The following is an 18,129-nucleotide window of genomic DNA, read 5'->3' on the forward strand; positions in this document are numbered from 1 at the left end:
CATACTAACAAAAGGGCCCCGATTTAGCTTTCTGTTGTCGTGAATTGATCATTTTAGAACCAGCGCGTTCGGCCGACCGATTCATTAGACCAATTTTGAGAAAAGAGATAGGGGAGGAATAGATTTCCCAGTTAAAAACTAAAAAAATAAAATCCCTTTTTTCTCGCCGGATGAAAGGAAAGGACACCGAGCTCTCCGCACAAAATCCAGCCACTTCGATGCTTAATAGAGGCTAGATGGAGGCGTGCGCAACTCTAAACGTCCTTCAGTGTTTGAATCCATCCCTTGGATGACCACGTGCCATTTCACGAATGACTGCTGTCTGGTGGAAAAGCCCTTTGCCGGCGCAATTGGCTCGTCTTTTACCTTCCCAGCGTTTTTAACCTAAATAAAACAAAGGGGCTACGCTCAGTGCAGTAATTCGAAACGCAATGCAGATACTAATAACCTTTATTTACCGTTTAAAAAAAAAGCTGTAGCGTCAACTTGTAGTGATTGATCAACTTGGTCAGTAGCGGAAAAACAAAAGGAAGAAAATTTACCCGCGATATGCTCCTTGCACAATTATGAAGTGGAGAGGCTTACGTTTCCTGCCCTAGATCTGCTCAAAGATAGCCTTAATAGAGATTTAATGACTCTGAGTGGACTGAAGAATTACGCGAGGGTTGTGTCAAGTAAATAGCAGTACGTAGAGGGACGACTAAGCTCGCGCTAAGTGTGTATATTCTGATCCCCTGAACTAGATTCATGATTTCCTCGCTCCGAAGCAGACCTTTCTTGTTGTTTCTAGTTAGATCATCGCCGATCATCCGTATCCAAATGTTTCGAGACGAAGAAATTAGGAAACCGAGTCAAAAGCGTGCGACCGGAGCGGGAGAGAGCTACATAGTACAGAGTGTGATTCTATATAAAATGGCCTGCAACCAGTCACCTAGATAGCCCCCGAATATACTCTTTAAAGTAGGATCGCTTCACTGCCTGGGAGCCACTCCCTTTTTATCATTGCTTCACTCTTCTATCTTTTTCTTTCAGAGTTCATTTATCTTTGTCAAAAGTAAAGGGATTAAAAATGCGTCTCAACTGGGGCCGCTTGCTCTCTACAGCGGCAATTACATCAGTAGTTATTGCCGCAACTACTTCAAGCAAGACCCTCAGCGACATATGCTCCAAATCTGTTGTACAAGCTGCTTTGCCCTCCGACATCATCCAGGGAATCACAATCGACTCAAGCTCAGTCACAACGAACATTGTCACGAACAGTTCTGTCACTAGTAATTTCTTTCCGGACTCTATTATTAACTTCTGCAACGTGACATTTGCCTACTCGCACGATGGAATCACAAATGACCGCGTTCTTCTCGAAATCTGGCTGCCGGCAACAGCTCAATTCCAGAACCGCTGGGTATCAACCGGCGGTGGCGGCTACGCCATCAACTCCGGCGACTCGTCCATCCCTGTTGGTATTATCTACGGAGGAGCATCTGGCATGACAGACGGCGGCTTCGGTAGCTTTTCGAATAGTGCCGATACGGCTATGCTTCTTGCTAACGGAACTCTTAACTATGAGACCCTGTATATGTTTGGGTACAAAGCACACTGGGAATTGAGTAAGATCGGCAAGGCTTTAACTAAGAACGTTTTTGGTTTGTCTGGTAGTGATAAGCTATACTCTTACTATCAGGGGTGTTCTGAGGGTGGCCGAGAAGGTTGGAGTCAGGTGCAGCGCTACGCAGGTGAGTGGGATGGAATTGCTGTCGGTGCCCCGGCCTTTCGTTGGTCGTTCCAGCAGACGCAGCATTTATTTTCGAATATAGTTGAGAAGACATTGGATTACTACCCACCACCCTGCGAGTTGGAGAAGATCGTGAACGAGACTATTGCCGCATGTGATCCTCTGGATGGCAAGACCGACGGTGTAGTCTCAAGATCGGACCTTTGTGCTCTTCACTTTGATATCGAAAGCGTTATTGGCAAGTCTTACTATTGCGCGGCGTCGAGCGGCGGGCCCGGTCCGTTCAAGAAGTCCAAGAGACAGTTTGGTGGTGGTGGCTCAACCCCTACACAAAACGGCACCGTTTCTAGGAAGGGTGTTGAAGTTGCAAAAACCATCATCAATGGACTACACGACTCAGAGGGCCGTCGGGTATACTTCTCATACCAACCCGGCGCGGACTTTGATGATGCACAGACACAGTACAATTCCAACACTAACACATGGGAACTCGATATTGATCAACTAGGCGGCGAACACATTGCTCTACTAGTGTACAAGAACGGCACAACTCTGGACTCGCTTGATGGAGTAACGTATGACACCTTGACAGAGTGGATGGTTTCCGGTATGTTGGAATACGATAGCACTCTTCAGACTACCTGGCCCGATCTCACTCCATTCCAAAAGGCCGGCGGAAAGGTTATTCATTTCCACGGTGAAGCCGACCCAAGTATCCCTACTGCGTCCTCTATTCGGTACTGGGAATCAGTCCGTCAGATCATGTATCCTAATATGACATATCTGGATGGTGCAAACGCTTTAAAAGAATGGTATCGTGTTTATACTGTACCCGGTGCTGCGCACTGCGCCCCTAACCCATTAATGCCCAATGGTCCTTGGCCGCAAACATCTCTGGGTAATCTAATTGATTGGGTTGAAAAGGGAGTCACGCCGGTTACATTAAACGCCACTATCCAGCAGGGAGAGCATATCGGTGACAACCAGCAGCTGTGTGCGTATCCTCTACGTCCTCTGTGGAAGAGTAACGGCACTATGAGCTGTGTTTATGATGAAGCATCAATCGCCACATGGAACTATGATCTCAATGCAGTTCCTGCTCCCGTATACTAGGATGATCACATATAAATAGTTATTCGTCCATTGTATTTATTGAATAGCTCGCATTAGACTCTCAAATGCTATTTTAATTAAATCGAGATTCAGTAACCTAGGTTACATTCTCCACTTGTATGAAATATCGGCATATCGAGATAGCTACATGTAGGGCAAACAGTATTTGTTTATATGTCAAATTTTCTCCTCTCTCAACTCAACATCTCAACTCAATCGTTCTAAATTCAGTCACTTTATCTAGTTTATCCAAAAGGAACACATTTACCTGTTATTTGGTCCCAAAATTACCTCCTCTTATCCACTTTAAAAGATATAAATTATTTTGGCCTACCTGATAACCAGAATGGTATATAATTATCGCATTTTTATTGTCATTGAATGTTATTGTCTCCCCTTAGCTTCTCACACACCTTATCCTGTTGTCATTTTCCGCCCTCCCACAGACTTAGTGCATAAAATCCCGGTTGTTCCCTCTCTAGCACTAAGTCTAAAGCCGGCTCTTGGCTACATATACACTAGGGTGATAAACTTTTGAATATAGCACCACATAAAATTGATGAGGTATAGGAGGCTTCCTTATATCAATAGTACTAATAATATTTCAGCCTTTTCCATTATCTACGAGCGGGGCCTTCAAGAACTCTAAATTTAAGCTGATATAAATTGGTGTAAATGCAGATGAAATGGAAAGACAGAAACTCTTAACACTATATTCAAACTTTTGTCATATTAGCGTAACCTGAATAATACCAAAGCCGTAACAACATTTAACGAAGAGCGCTGAATACTGCCCGTAATGGAAAGGAGCGTTGGCTTGGCGCTAAGTGGTCTAGAATCCACTGTGGCTGACACGCTTAACTACCCGACGTCGCGCGCTTTATCTGTTTGTTCTTTGCTAAAGTAATTCCTTTATCATGACTATTGCGCGTAGTTGTAGCTGATAATCTTCTTTGAGGAACTGCAGACCAGCTGTATGTGTATGCGCAATGGGCGTATTCTTCAGCAAACAGCCCCCACCAACAGTGTCGACCGACCAGGTCATCCCGTTCCGATTTGCCGACGACTTTCCCTACACACGCGGGCTGTGCTTGGACATTCATTTTCGATTTGACGATGTGCTCGATCCAGAGAAGCTGCGTGATGCCCTTGAGCGATTGTTGCAGAAGGATGGGTGGCGCAAACTCGGCGCGCGATTGAGACGAACGGTATGTTTTGTGTTGTCCCTGTTATCATTAGTATTTGATTCAGTCACTAAGATATGAAAACAGAAAGATGATAAATTGGAGTACCATGTGCCCGCAGAGTTCAGCGAGAAGCGTCCTGCTGTCTTGTACTCCACAGACAAACATAATGCTTCTATTTCTGATCATCCCGTTCTATCCCAGCTACCAAGAGGCAGCGGTGAAAGGCCGGCATTATTCGAATCTCCAATAAAGTTCCGTCCGTACATGCGCGCTGCTAATGGCCCGGAGCATATTAATGACTGGCTCTATGCCGATATCCCCCAGCTAGTAGTGCATGTGATCGGCTTCAACGATGCGACAATTATCACCGTCACATTCATGCACACACTCACCGATGCGATGGGCATTGTGGCACTTCTACGGGCCTGGACAGCAGTTCTACGTGGCGAAGATGAGAAAGTTCCTCCGTTTGTTGGGTTTGATAAAACCGACGACCCGATTGAGACTCTGCATAAGGAAATTCCGGCCTCCAAGTTCGTGCTCGCAAACCGGGTCGTCAAGGGCTTGGAATTTTTCAAGTTTGTAGTTCGGATGATTTTCGAGCTTGTATGGTGGCCTACAGACGAGGGAGGGACAGTGTTCGTTCCGGGCGAATACATCAAGACCTTACGCGAGTCCGCAATAGCCGAATTATCTAAAACGCAGACTTCCAGCGACAAGGATTCTGACATGGCCAAACCATTCCTCAGTGAAAGCGACGTGCTTGTAGCCTGGTGGATGCGGGTTTTGGCCAGGACAATCAATCCCCCGCCCCATCGTACCATCACTCTAATGAACGTGTTTGACATACGAGGTGTGCTCGCTGAACTGGGCCGCGTGTCTTCCCCCAACATCGCCCTTTTCGCAAACGCCACTTATGCATCCACCAGCCTAATCCCCGCAGGCGATTTCATCAGCCCTGATGTTCCACTTAGCTCACTCGCATCTCGGATCCGTAACGCCATCGACACCCAACGTACACCCGAGCAACTCCAAGCACAGGCGGCCCTTTTGCGGGAAAGCGTCGAGAAAACGGGACATGCACCACTCATGGGCGATTCCGGGATGTTACTAACCGCAGTGTCAAATTGGCATCGTGGAAAGCTGTTCCAGGTTGATTTCTCAGCTGCCGTAGTAGCCCAAAAGGCCGTTTCGCGTGCAAATCGTCCAAAGGAAAGTCAAACTGGAAAGCCGTCGTTTATTACCACGTCGGCGACTTATTCGGGTTTCTCGATACGTTATTCTCAAGCAGTTATCGGGAAGGATTTGGCTGGTAATTGGTGGTTGACATCTTGCTTGCGGGCTGGGATGTGGAAGAAGGTTGCAGAACAAATTCAGATACTATGAGTGTGAGTCAAGTATGGTATAATTCCAACGCTGCATGAATTGGAAAGAGTGTATATAGACTGGTTTGACTTCAAGAAAACTCTAGAAGAAGAGACATTTCTCATTACTGATTTAATACCTACCTTCAAGGAAGGCTGCCAATATTATTAACATCCATTAGTCCGCGAAATAGTTAGTGTAAAGATTCTATTCAATTGCAACAGTGTTTTTACAACGGTGAACTGCAGGAGCAGATGGATGTATTTAGGTGGGTCTCATTTATATTTCCTTTACACGATATCGATTACAGACTACTAATAGTTCGTAAATATTTTACATTGGAATTGGGCCTAACACCGGGATTACGGTCCGTAGAATAGGGGGGAAAAGAGGGTCAATACTTCCCAAACCATTCCCAAGTATCCTCTTTTAGATAGATCCCAAACGGAGCGTCGAGCAAAAAGCAGTGCGAACGATTCCAATAATCGTACCCCGGATGCCTACCGCCGGTCAAACCGAGCACAAAATTTTTGATCCAGGGAAGTACCTGCGGAAGCCAAACATATCGGACCTTATGATGGGCCTCACCAGTCTCTATCCCAATGGGAACGCCCTTAGCTAGCAGCCATATTATAGTTCTCGGATTATGCGCCAGTATCGCCTGGGTCATAGCCTCTCGGCCGGGAGTCCAGCGGTCGCATCGACAGTCTAGAGTCGGTTTATCGATGTTTACCAGGTTTTGCTGGACTAGGAAATGCATTAAATGGATTTGACTTCCATACGTGGCTGCGAAGAACGCTAAGTTTGGGCTACCCCCATACTCAATAAAGATTGAGACGGCTTCTGTATGACCGTAGCGCGCAGCTGTTTCAATAGGGGTGAACTGCTTATAGCTATCTCCCTCCATTACTTTTGTTGAAGCGCCTGCATCTAGCAAAAGTCTTATCATTGCAGTGCGGTTTTGAGCCGCGGCAGCGTGCAGGGCCGCACCATGCAATCGTCGCGGCAGGATGTCTCGTGGTGTAAAATTAAGATCGGTCTCTGAGTCAAGAAGATGGCGCACGATATTTTCCCTGTCGTGGCGAACGGCTTCGATGAGTATTTGGCTCTTGAATTTGCCTATGCTGTCGAGATCGAGACCCGCGACATCGAAGAGCATGTCTAGTATCCGTTCGTGCCCGCTACGCGTAGCAGCTAGGATGGCTCTGTAGTACTCCGGGCGGAATTTCGGCCATATATTATATTCCGGCTTCAAAAGCAGTCGCACGATAGCTTCGTGCCCGGACAGTGCCGCTGCACGCAACGGACTCCCGTCAGGGCTTCGATCTACATGACGTGACCAAAGATAGACATGGTGTAGGTCGCGGCAATGATCAAAATCATTTTTCGTCAAAGCCACAATTCGACGAGCGTCTGCGCCGTTGTCAAGAAGATACTGCACAATTTCTATATGCCCCCATGCTGCAGCTAAGTGCAGTGGCCGCCCGAAATACTCGCTCTTTTTATTCACACCGACAGACTTGCCAAGCTCTTTGAAAAGGGACATCGTAAGGGACAAGTTCCCGGTGATAATTGCCCCAGAAATGAGATTCTGTCGCCGCGTATTTTCGCCTTTGATGGTGTGGTCTTTGTCGAGGACGTCGCAGGTAGGATTTCCTGACTGCGCGGCTGCTAAGGCTATCGTCTCCCTGATTCTCGCAGCCTGTTCATTGTCTGCCCCGGTCAACTCAGCCAGTCGCGTGGAGACGTTAGAGATGGCAAGAAAGGTGCGCGTTCGGTACCTAGCGACGGAGTACGAGCCAGATAGAAGAATCCTAGCTCGCAGACTAGCAGACATTTCTGCATACCGTTCGCGATGTTGGTTCCTCAAGCTGTTCCTTATGTACTCACACGATGAGACTATGTATGTAATGTCATCGTTGAACATCTTATTGACTACCCGCAACCTTAGTGCTTTCAGTAGTCCGATGGAGTTCGCCAGGAGCTCCAAGATCATGAGAATCAGCTCCCGCGGAAGATTTCCGAATTCCATGGTCGGTAGGGTGGATACACAACTCTCTTCCTTGCGTGTAGATACTTGTCTCGTGGCCAGACGCGGGGTATGGAGAAGGAGGTATCACGGCCATTGTTTTCTGCGAAGGATCCAGACTTTTCGCCGAGGAGCTAGAATAGGCTGCAACAGGGTAGTCTGCCTAGCTACGGCAACTACCATTTGAATAAGAACTTTTGGCAATGATTAACGATTCCCTTCATAGCGATGCGAGAAAAATAGGAAGACAAGGAACAGAACAAATAAAAATGCATATAAAATGTCGACGTTGTGGGGTCACATAAGCCGACTCGGGCTCCTCCGCCAATTTAGGTCCCTGATGTGGGCGCCGACAGGCTGTTCAGTATACCACGTGATCCCTACTCAACCTTTGCTTAGATTCGTCCTTTTCGAGATAACAGAATTAGAATATTGGTTTTCAGGCTTGACACCATGTGGTGTATGACAGTTAGCCATCTGTTGCGGCTGCAACGAGGCCACCCGTCGTCGCACATATTTGCTACATATGGAATACGGACCGTATCATTTCTTCGCTACACCTGTTTCACAATATCGGCGAGTCTCTCGGTGCATTTTCTGTTCAGCTATTAACTCTCTACTTCCTCCTTTTTATTTCCTACACAATGAAATACTGCCCCAAACCAGCCAATCACACGCAGCGGGTGAAGGTATATAGTTGGATTGCAAACCCCGCGCTGTGATTGGCTGGCACATGAACTTACCTGGGCATTTCGAGATGGAGATTTGTTGGTTGCGGCATGATTCTATTGTCTGGGACTCTCAGCGGCATCAATGAATGATAATATCAGCTCACTGTCTCAGCTGCAATTATCGCCGCAAACAATGAGAAGGGATGACTCAACCCAGCTCAGACACTACTGAGTCGTGCCGAATCACCACCAGGGATCATGCTCCAACCAGCGCACCGGCTTTCAATGCCGACTGGTCGCAAGTGATAATCCTGAAGTGCACGTCCCGGCGCGTTTCTTTTGTCGGTCTCGACGCCGACTATCTGTCTCGCCTGACATCTCGTGACACATGTATCCTATTTCCCCCCAGACCGACAGCGGTCCCCGAGACTTGACAGGCGATCACCACGATAAACTCTGGCCGTGCAACGTTAGCGACCGATACCACGTTTATGATATGGCTGCCATAATATTATTGGAAGACTGCATATCATAGATGGCATAGAAGATTAAACGATTATAAATTTATAATACTAGCCGTGGTCGACCGAGGCGGCCACGTTGGGTGGACCCACTCTCCTGCTTTGCGGCGCTGGCTCAATGATACCGTGCCAACGGTGGATATGAACGGATATCTGCTATCTCGCTTATCAACCGAGCCCACGCATCTCATATCGACATGGATGCTTGTCGAGGTGCAACTTGGGCATTGGCATCGATTCATTAGATAAGCATAAGCGACAACAGCAGCCACGGTCACATCGTATCGCGATTTGTTGTTGGGAGTTTTCGCCTCATGCCGCGTCGTTGGGATGGACAGTAGCAGTAAGTTAGTCAATGAAATACAGTTATCCCTGTTAAGCTTTCCGGGTCAATGGGAGGCATCCCGAAAGCATGCTACGCTGTCTATCTTTGTCACTGTTACAACCAGCCAGAAAGCCACGCCTCCCCCGCAAATTCCACCCACGGATGGTATGGATGATCTCGCGTGCGCGCTGTCCTTCCATTTCCTTTCCGTTTTCTCTCTCGAGTCCTTACATGTCACGCGCACGGGCAGTAACTAGGCTTTCCTTGACACATGCTTTCCACCTCCCCATACTATGAGCGAGATGTGCCATGGGGAAACTGAAACAGACACAGAAATTACGTAAGAAGGGTTCCAGCCGATCCAGCCAATGGGATTTGGCAGGTCACGGGACCCGGTACCCCGTACTAAGTAACGAAGCTGGTCCCAGCTTGATCGGAGTCCGAAATTGCCTTATTCCTGCACGTGAGCAGTCGGGCTGAATGCAGTTGGTCGCATTGAGATCCAAGGCAACAGAGGATAAAACAAAACAGAAACAATATTTTGTTTCACTACCAGTCTCAGAGTACAGAGTATGAGTATTCATGACTGATGATCACGGCGACGGAATTATATTTGGCATCACTAGCAGCACGCTAGGTCGTAAATGCAAGCCCTAAATCAAATAGCACTCTTTCAAAGGCTCTCTTCCATGAGGCTAAAATTGATTGCAGTACGAGGTAACTAATTAGCGGGTAGTCTCTTGGGGCCGCCAGCGGGGCCAATAGAAGCCGCACGAGAAGCTTCGAGGACAGCGATCACGGTCATGTCCGGCACAGCGGCCACATGGACTGCAGGAATAAGAATCATCCAATAATAGCATGGTCGAGTACGACACATGTCTTTGATAAGAAGGCGCGTTGCGTTACCTTCCACCACGCAGGCTCGCGGCTACGACAAACCCTAGTCCTTGGAGTAGGTTGCATGTGCTCTTAAGCCACTTGATGCTATGAGCTATGAGCAGCAGAAGAATATGCTTCTGTCGAGAGTCGGTGGCTGCGTGCACAGGGAAGAAAGGGAGGGTTAGTGATGCTACCGTGCAATCCGGGGACGGCTGGTGCTAACTTAAAACAACCCCTAAAAGAGCGGACGGTGCAACCCTACTATCTAGCTTGCCGGCACCGCACCCCACCTGCGCACGCGACAGGCCAATGACTGGCTGTCGCTGGGCGTGTCTTAGCCTGTTTGGGGAAATATTGGCCCGCTAGTCTGGACTGCGGTTAGTGGCGGGGCTTGTTTGCAGCGCCACCGGCCAATGGCAGCCTGTGCCAGCGATCTGGCGGGCTGTTTTGGGCCCCGCCCCCGAATGGCGCCTTCCCCGAAGCGGGCAGGCAGGTGCTACGGTGCCGAAAAAAGTTGGCTGCGGTTGTCCGCGCTCGACCTGTCAGCCAGCGTCAGCAGGGGTGCCATCTGGCTCTTTGGAGCTGCCCTATCTTTGGTTGCATTCTCGATAATAATAATAACAACACCTCAGACGAGCTGTTGTACTGGCCACTCTCGCTACTGCCAATTGCCGCTAGCCGACACCCTAATTCCTGCGAGTATCCATTGTTTCGCTCCGGCAGTGGGGCCTTGCGCTGCTGTCGTTCGCGATAAAAAGATCGCCTCAGTCCCTGTCCTCGACCTCGATCCTTCTTCTTTCTCTCTGTGAATATTCTCTGCCGCAGAGTCCCAGCTCCTCTCATCCACCACCGTACGATCGTTGTCGAGGACAGTGTACTTGATTCCGCATTCCCTCAGTCCATCATGGCTGATACCAAGGCCGCCGAGGCCGATGTCTACCAGTCGTCTGAGCAGACCGCTGGCACCGCCGCTGTTGCCGACACGCTCCCTGCTGGATGGATGTACAAGCGCTTCAAGATCGGCGCATGGGCATTGCCATGGTACGCCTCTCCCAAGATCCAACTTGGTATGATCGCCTTCGTGTGTTTCCTGTGCCCCGGCATGTACAACGCCCTCTCGGGCCTTGGTGGTGGTGGTCGCTCGGGCACTGACACTGAGCTGGCCGATAAGATGGTAAGTTTCCCCTTTGAGTCGGCGAATGGGGCCGGCGACCGCAGTAGCTAATGAAAACAGAACATTGCTCTCTACTCGACATTCGCTGTCGTTGGTTTCTTCGCTGGTAGCATCGTCAACCGTATCGGTATTCGCATCAGTTTGGCCTTTGGTGGTATTGGTTATACGCTCTACTCGATTTCGCTGCTTGTCTCCGTGCACGATAGTGTGGACGGCTTCAACATTTTCGCTGGTGCTTTCCTGGGTATCTGCGCTGCTATCCTTTGGACTGCCCAGGGTGTCATCATGGTTTCGTACCCGACTGAGGAGCAAAAGGGTCGCTACTTCGCTTGGTTCTGGGCCATCTTCAACGTTGGTGCTTGCATTGGTTCCTTGATTCCCCTGGGCCAGAACATCCACACCACAACTGACAGCACCGTCAACGATGGAACCTATATCGCCTTCATCGTTCTCATGTTTGTCGGTGCTTGCCTGGCCGTGTTCCTGTGCGATGGTCAGAGGATTATCCGTTCCGATGGCACCAAGGTCGTCATGATGCAGAACCCCAGCTGGAAGTCCGAGTTCATTGGCATGTGGACCACCCTCCGTGCTGAGCCCTTCGTCATCCTGCTCTTTCCCATGTTCTTCTCCTCCAACTGGTTCTACACCTACCAGCAAAACGCCATCAATGCTGCCTACTTCAATACCCGTACTCGTTCTTTGAACGGTTTCCTGTACTGGTTCGCTCAAATTGTTGCTGCCTCGATTATCGGTCCTCTTCTCGATCTCAAGGGAATCCGCCGTACTGTTCGTGCCAGGATCATGCTTGTTGTTCTCATCAGTCTCACCCTCGTTATCTACGGTGGTGGCTATGCCTGGCAGAAGAACTACACCCGCGAGTCCGTCGGTAAAGGCAGCGGCTTTGTTTCCTGGGATTGGACACATGACGGCTATGCAGGCCCTATGTTCCTGTACTTCTTCTACGGATTCTACGATGCTGTCTGGCAAGGCGCTGTTTACTGGTATGTCTAGATTTCCCGTACATTCTATCTCGTTGTACCTTTTCTAACAGATAACAGGATTATGGGTGCTCTCTCCAACTCTGGTCGCCGTACTGCCAACTACGTCGGTTTCTACAAGGGTATCCAGTCCGCCGGTTCCGCCGTCATGTGGTCTCTCGACAAGGACAAGACCTCCTTCATGGGCGAATTCGCTTCCAACTGGGGTCTCCTGCTGGGCTCTCTTGTCGTCGCCGCCCCAGTCATTCTGATCCGTATCCGCGACCACATTGATCTCGAGGATGATCTTGTCGACGTTGACGAGACCGCCGAAACCGTTCTCCGCACCGCCCCTCCCGTTGAGAAATCATAAATAAGCGTAGATACAACCTTTCCCTTGATGGGAAAATTATAACTTGCAAAAGAAACAATTCCTTTTTGGTTTGATTTGATTTTGCAGGCTGCGTTTGTTTATTAGCGATACCACGCATACATGGATGCCAATTTCCATGTGTTGCATCGATCTTTTACTTTCTCCTTCAATTCATGCTTACATGTTGGCTGTACAGTTATTTACATACTATTTTGGTCTCTCGGGTGTGTGGAGCATGTTTATACTTAATAATGATACCATGTGGATAACATTGTCAACGTCAACTCTTGATGCATATCTACCTCGCTCGTAGTACATAATCAGCATGCAGTCTCGAATCTTGATTTCATCCACCTTAGTGCTACTCTAGTAAAGTTAACTGGTATACAAGAAGCCGCACTAAAAACACCTTGATGCGTAGTTAAGTTAAAGTTAGATAATATGACACTACGTAATATCTACATCGAGATATATCTCAAACACTTCAAATGATATTGATTATATATTTCAAAAGATGAGAAATATCAAATATTATCCGTGGTAATTATACATAAAGTTGACAGTAATGTGTATATACGTATCGGCAAATATCTGCATCGGAATGTTCATGTCAACTACTTTACAGCCAATAAACCCTACATGTATAAATTGATAGTTCCATGATATTTCAGCAACCCTATCGATATCACCCATGCCTATCATTTTCAAAATCACCTACATCAATTGATGTGATACAATATTGAATAAAGGATAAAGCCCTCCGAATCCTGTACTATTCTAGCCCCCGTATATGTTCACCCTCTTTCCTGCATCTCGTTCTCTATGGGTATCCCTGCTCAGCGTTTTTAATATCTTACATTTATCTCTAGTGGAATTTAGAGTCATATAATACACGCCTGTGACATATGAAAGATGGATCTTGTCTTGCTCAAGACATCTGGACTTGACGTGGGTACCCTTTGATTCAGATTCTTCTGTTTATTCTTTGCGATGTGTTGGTGTAACGAGAGTTGCTTGTTTTGGTGGTCTTTTTTTTTAACAGCCGTTGAATTCATTCAGTCTATCCTACATATAGATACATATTCTGTGTCTTTCTCGCGGAATGGGCTGTTGAGTATGCTGAGTTGCTAGGGCAGACTCTTGTGTGGAGAGTAAGACCTGGTATAACCTCTGATTCTTTTATTTATTCGTTTTGTATTGGCTCACACGGACCTCGTCAATCTATTTTCATCTTGTTTATCTTATCTCACTTTAGTTTAACTGTTGTACTTTCCATAGATGCATGGCTGGTATAATTTCGACCAACAGGGGCGTTAAGTTGACTAGATAGGGTGTCACGTCATTATTGGGTTATCAAAACTACATGTACACGTAATATTTGAATCGGATATATACATGTACTTTCTCAAAATTGCGAATTGCGAGACGTAGTTCTTATTTTATTTACATAGCCGATCAGTTTCCCAACAAATGCATCTAGTTGCCATGAGCATTCCCTCTATATCGGCTCATCCTCATCCCTGTCCTCCCTCCTATCCCCCCTCCAAATCAACGTCCACGAGACCAAAATCGCCAGTATCGACACTACCAAAAACGCTAAACAAATCACATACGACACGCGATATGTCGGCCCAAACGCCGTACTGTACACATGCGGCCCCACAATACCACTGAACTGCGCCATTGCATTGGTGAATCCAATCCCGATACCAGCTGCGATTGTATAACTGTTACGGTCAATACTGCTGCCATCGGCATTGCGGTATTTACTGTTCTTGGGATTTTCGAGAGCACGGATTCGTTCGGGCCATATTACTGGGTATGCGGAGCCAGCGCAGGAGGTGGAGACTATCAGCGCCAGGTATTTGACCGTGGAGTTGTGTACGGTGATCAGGATTATGTAGCAAATTATTGTTGTGGCTTCGACTGTATATACTAATTAGAGTAATGGGGTTGAAATGGAGAAGGGGGGGTAACTTACTGGCGATGGCGGTGGTCCATGGTCGAATCCATTTTCGATGGATCATGTAGCCGACTGTGTTCAGGAAGAAGAAGCATGCCACATAGGGAGGCTATCCCGGTTAGTTATCATCATAAAAAGGAGGGGAAAGGGGGTATACAATATTCATCAGCTGCGACTTCGCCGTCGTCGTAAAACCTAGCTCATAAATCACCGTCGGCAGCGCATAACTAACCCCAAACCCTCCAATTCCATGCCCAATCCAATACACCGCAAAGGTATACACCGTCGGACTGTATAGAAGAATCTTGAACGCTGTCCAATCCCATTGCTTTGACTTTCCCTTCCCCAACGGCGCAGCTGTACCAGCCAACCTGCCCGTGACATACACGCGCTCGTCCTCTGTCAACATCTTGGCCGACTCGGGGTAATCAGGCAGCCAGAAAAGCGCAACAAAGGCTAGGATCAATGCGGGGATCCCCTCTAAAATAAAAAGCCAGCGCCAGCCAGCCAACCCCCCAACTCCATCCATGAAACTAATCGCGTAGGCAAGCAACCCGCTCAGGGCACTGGAGACCTGGCCGAGAGAGTAGAACAGTGCAATGCGCCATGGCATTTCCGCTGGTTTGTACCAAAATGCCATGTGGTAGAGAACAGATGGATAGAAGCCCGCTTCAGCCATCCCAATAGCGAACCGGACACACATCAAGCCCTTGAAGTCCTGTGCTGCGCCAACGCTGCACGCGCACACGCCCCAGGCGAAAATCAGAACGAACATCCATCTCGACGGCCGGAACTTTTTGAGGAGCACGGTGTTGGATGGCTCAAAAATCAGGTAGCTGTATGAGAAGATTGAAAGAGTCCATGCCCATTGGGAGGGCGATAAGTGGAGTTCTTTTTTTATGCCCGTGCCCTGCTCGAGATTGATAATTGCTGCGTTGGAGTAGTTTCCAGAATCTATTACGCGGAAGATGTAGACGAAGGAGTAAAAACCGACGAGCCAGAAGTCAATTTTGCGGAGGACAGTCTTTTCGAGAGACGATTTGGCCGGGGTGTGGAATGATGAGGTTTCAAGATCAGTGGTAGAGGCGCTGGAGTGAGATGGGGAGATGGTGGAGGTAACTGTTGTGCTAGCATCTTTTGTAGCCATTTCTTCTCGTTTACACTGAGATGATGATAGATATCTGCTGGGAAAACATGGGATATTGTTCCGAGGAAAATCTATGTAATATACCAACCACCAACAGAGCTGTCAACCAGGTGTCCTGAGCGTTTCCTATGACTTCCTACAATCATCAGTAGAAAAAAAAGCCATTCACATTGCGTATACATACTGATGCCATGATAAGTTCAATCACGACATTCAAGTGAGGTCTTTCTTGTCGGAGGTTTCATTAAACTTTGCCGTGCGTTGATTGATATACAAACTCTAGCAAATAGCTACAGCTAGTAAGCTGTTACCAGCTAAGTCATGCATAACCCAGAGCTTATCGCGCACAAGTGAGCAATTTCTCTGCCTGGATTGGCCATCGCCACCAGTTGACGAGAGCACAGGTCAATGGCGGAAACCCAGTATCCACCAGCACGAATCCGCAGGCGTGTCTCTCTCGGATAGATATTGTCTGTGGACAGAAAAATCCATAATAATAGCTGAATTAATTATCCGCGCTCCAGACTTTTGGGCGGTCGATGTTGGTAGGTCTGCATGATGTGATACGCGGTGCATGGCGCAATCGTTAGCATTCATGATGAGGACTGAAAACCCCGCCCGTTTCGGACGTTTTAGGGCAAAGCACGACACTGTGCTGCGGGAGCACGTTCGGAGCTTCCCCACGCTGCGAATAAGAATGCTGCGAGTGCTGGAGGATTGTGTGTTGCATCAATTGATGATATGCATATGTTTTTTGTTCCTTGGTATTGGTATAACTAGCATTGGTCAGAATGAACAATATTATTAAGTGCTACATGTAGGTATATAACTGCCTGCCATTGATGTAGTCTGCAGCTTCAGATCCCCACAACAATATTGAAAACACCAGATATTCGAGGCTACATATCAGTTGATGAATTCACATATATACTTATAAATAAACGTACAACATGGCCCCCTCAGCTATTGAAACCTCACCGGAAGCAACCCCAATCCCCATCAAAGCTTGGGCGCGCCCAGATCCGACTGCCGTCGATCTCGACTGGGCGCCTCTGGTGCAAATCGATCTATCGCGTTTCGATGAGCCCGGTGGAAAAGAAGAATTAGCGAGACAGCTCTATGATGCAGTCACGCGTGTCGGGTTCTGGGTTGTCGTAGGCCATGGAATTGAGGACGAGCGTGTCCTGCAACAGTTTAGCATTGGTAATGCCTTCTTCAAGGAGCCTCTGGAAGAGAAGCGTAGGTTTCCCTGCAATTTTGCAGAGGGCGAGTATTTCGGATATCGTGAGAACTCCAGATGGATTGGGGAGACGGGGGTGAAAGAGAATATTGAGATGGTTCGTCCTCGTTGTCCTTATGCACATAGTTGGTCATTATCTCATTATTGAATAGTTGAATATTCCAAAGGCAATCCCAGCATGGGATAATGTTGGCCGACACCGAATCGTCCAGCAAAACTACGACGAAATCGCAAGCTTTCATCGCGAGTTATTTGACAAAGTTGCACGTAAACTTTTCGTGCTCATGTCAATCATCCTTGAGCTGCCAGAAGACTTCTTAGCCAAAGCCCATGGCTATGATGAGATTTCCGATGACCATTTACGTTACATGATTTACAACCGTCGTAGCAAAGAGGATTGGGATCGTGTAGAAGCTTACTCTAAAGGTGGCCACACGGATTTTGGAAGCCTCACGTTGCTCTTCTCCCAGCATGTCGCTGGTTTGCAAATACGTACGCCGGAAGGCGAGTGGAAGTATGTAAAACCCGTAACGGGTGGAATTACATGCAACGTTGCAGATACTTTAACCTTCTTGACTAATGGTATGCCACGTCTCCAACTATCTCGTCTTGGAAATAAATATGCTGACATGGGCAGGTTTCTTGAAATCGACAGTTCACCGTGTCGTCCAGCCTCCAGCTGATCAATTGGATCTCAACCGGCTTGGTTTACTCTACTTTGTTCGTCCAGGAGACAACACAGTAATGAAGACCGTTCCTTCGCCACTACTTGACCGTCTCGGGCTTTTGACTGAAGATGATAAGAACGACGACAAGCCTACTGTTTCGGGAACAGAGTACGTGCGGGCGCGTGTCAAGGATGTGCACTATAAGGCTGTGATTGATAAACGTGAAGGCACGTCTTTTGAGTTCAAGGGGCTCAAGGTACAAAATCATTATGCTTAAATAGTATGGTTTCTATATTTGCCTTTGCTATAATTAGTCAGGGTTGCCGTCAGGTTAATCACCGGCGGATAGCAAATCCTAATTAGCATCTTTAGGTTATGTTTAATATGAAGATATCCTCTATTAAAATGTGCATGCGAAATACACCAACTTCATTTGATCGGTTTAGACAATATCGTCATCCACCAAATTAAGAAATGAAGGTAGCTTCTAGAAGTTATTCTTGAGCACCAAAAAGGGGAAGCGAAAGCAAAGGGTAGCGTTGCACTGCGTGACCTAGCAATTCAGAAGACATTCTGCGGGGTGCAGGCGATCCTGCGAGCCGTTCCTTGCTACGGCTAGCTGCATTTGCTCGGAAAGATTCTAATCATCCTATTGAGCGGCTAGCTGAGTAGTCGAAGATCAGGAGGTTACCCAGAGCCAACAACAAACTCTTCAACGACTAATTAACTTAGGCGAGTCTCTGCGCAACAGGCAAGAACTTATAA

The 18,129-nt window shown here is 47.7% G+C and overlaps 6 protein-coding genes across 6 annotated transcripts; 4 read left to right on the forward strand and 2 right to left on the reverse strand.

Annotated features, from left to right (window-relative positions):
- Window positions 1-1,014: 1,014 nt before the first annotated feature.
- BGW36DRAFT_440812 (tannase and feruloyl esterase family protein) lies at window positions 1,015-2,845 on the forward strand (the record flags this gene model as incomplete). The annotated part of the gene is made up of 1 exon (XM_046221540.1): window positions 1,015-2,845. Exon 1 carries the CDS (start codon window positions 1,070-1,072, stop codon window positions 2,843-2,845), a length of 1,776 nt encoding a protein of 591 aa, XP_046066297.1. The 5' UTR covers window positions 1,015-1,069.
- Window positions 2,846-3,731: 886 nt separating this feature from the next.
- BGW36DRAFT_351059 (putative LysR family regulatory protein) lies at window positions 3,732-5,602 on the forward strand. The gene is made up of 2 exons (XM_046213344.1): window positions 3,732-4,053; window positions 4,117-5,602. Exons 1-2 carry the CDS (start codon window positions 3,835-3,837, stop codon window positions 5,416-5,418), a joined length of 1,521 nt encoding a protein of 506 aa, XP_046066298.1. The 5' UTR covers window positions 3,732-3,834; the 3' UTR covers window positions 5,419-5,602.
- Window positions 5,603-5,791: 189 nt separating this feature from the next.
- Window positions 5,792-7,234, reverse strand: BGW36DRAFT_307790 (ankyrin repeat-containing domain protein; the record flags this gene model as incomplete). Its single annotated transcript, XM_046212267.1, has 1 exon — window positions 5,792-7,234. The coding sequence occupies one exon, from the start codon at window positions 7,232-7,234 to the stop codon at window positions 5,792-5,794; it is 1,443 nt and encodes a 480-aa protein (XP_046066299.1).
- A 3,149-nt stretch (window positions 7,235-10,383) lies between these two features.
- Window positions 10,384-12,709, forward strand: BGW36DRAFT_329472 (major facilitator superfamily domain-containing protein). Its single transcript, XM_046212799.1, has 3 exons — window positions 10,384-10,996; window positions 11,057-11,997; window positions 12,055-12,709. Exons 1-3 carry the CDS (start codon window positions 10,727-10,729, stop codon window positions 12,344-12,346), a joined length of 1,503 nt encoding a protein of 500 aa, XP_046066300.1. The 5' UTR covers window positions 10,384-10,726; the 3' UTR covers window positions 12,347-12,709.
- Window positions 12,710-13,844: 1,135 nt separating this feature from the next.
- On the reverse strand, window positions 13,845-15,456 carry BGW36DRAFT_364748 (major facilitator superfamily domain-containing protein; the record flags this gene model as incomplete). Its single annotated transcript, XM_046214585.1, has 3 exons — window positions 13,845-14,272; window positions 14,328-14,418; window positions 14,467-15,456. 3 exons carry the CDS (start codon window positions 15,454-15,456, stop codon window positions 13,845-13,847), a joined length of 1,509 nt encoding a protein of 502 aa, XP_046066301.1.
- Window positions 15,457-16,254: 798 nt separating this feature from the next.
- Window positions 16,255-17,754, forward strand: BGW36DRAFT_351070 (gibberellin 2-oxidase). The gene is made up of 3 exons (XM_046213345.1): window positions 16,255-16,793; window positions 16,849-17,278; window positions 17,334-17,754. The coding sequence occupies exons 1-3, from the start codon at window positions 16,407-16,409 to the stop codon at window positions 17,639-17,641; spliced, it is 1,125 nt and encodes a 374-aa protein (XP_046066302.1). The 5' UTR covers window positions 16,255-16,406; the 3' UTR covers window positions 17,642-17,754.
- The last annotated feature ends 375 nt before the right edge of the window (window positions 17,755-18,129 follow it).

The sequence above is a fragment of the Talaromyces proteolyticus genome, assembly GCF_021365285.1.
Source record: "Talaromyces proteolyticus strain PMI_201 chromosome Unknown BGW36scaffold_14, whole genome shotgun sequence".
NCBI lineage: Eukaryota > Fungi > Ascomycota > Eurotiomycetes > Eurotiales > Trichocomaceae > Talaromyces > Talaromyces proteolyticus.

What these genes read in the sequence shown, in the direction of transcription:
- BGW36DRAFT_351059 (XM_046213344.1), top strand. Translation starts at nt 3,835, where the DNA reads ATGGGCGTATTCTTCAGCAAACAGCCCCCACCAACAGTGTCGACCGAC. An exon ending in GCGCGCGATTGAGACGAACG is followed by an intron (nt 4,054 to 4,116) that starts GTATGTTTTGTG and finishes ATATGAAAACAG; the next exon opens with AAAGATGATAAATTGGAGTA.
- BGW36DRAFT_329472 (XM_046212799.1), top strand. Translation starts at nt 10,727, where the DNA reads ATGGCTGATACCAAGGCCGCCGAGGCCGATGTCTACCAGTCGTCTGAG. An exon ending in CTGAGCTGGCCGATAAGATG is followed by an intron (nt 10,997 to 11,056) that starts GTAAGTTTCCCC and finishes TAATGAAAACAG; the next exon opens with AACATTGCTCTCTACTCGAC. An exon ending in TGGCAAGGCGCTGTTTACTG is followed by an intron (nt 11,998 to 12,054) that starts GTATGTCTAGAT and finishes AACAGATAACAG; the next exon opens with GATTATGGGTGCTCTCTCCA.
- BGW36DRAFT_351070 (XM_046213345.1), top strand. Translation starts at nt 16,407, where the DNA reads ATGGCCCCCTCAGCTATTGAAACCTCACCGGAAGCAACCCCAATCCCC. An exon ending in TGAAAGAGAATATTGAGATG is followed by an intron (nt 16,794 to 16,848) that starts GTTCGTCCTCGT and finishes ATTATTGAATAG; the next exon opens with TTGAATATTCCAAAGGCAAT. An exon ending in TTTAACCTTCTTGACTAATG is followed by an intron (nt 17,279 to 17,333) that starts GTATGCCACGTC and finishes TGACATGGGCAG; the next exon opens with GTTTCTTGAAATCGACAGTT.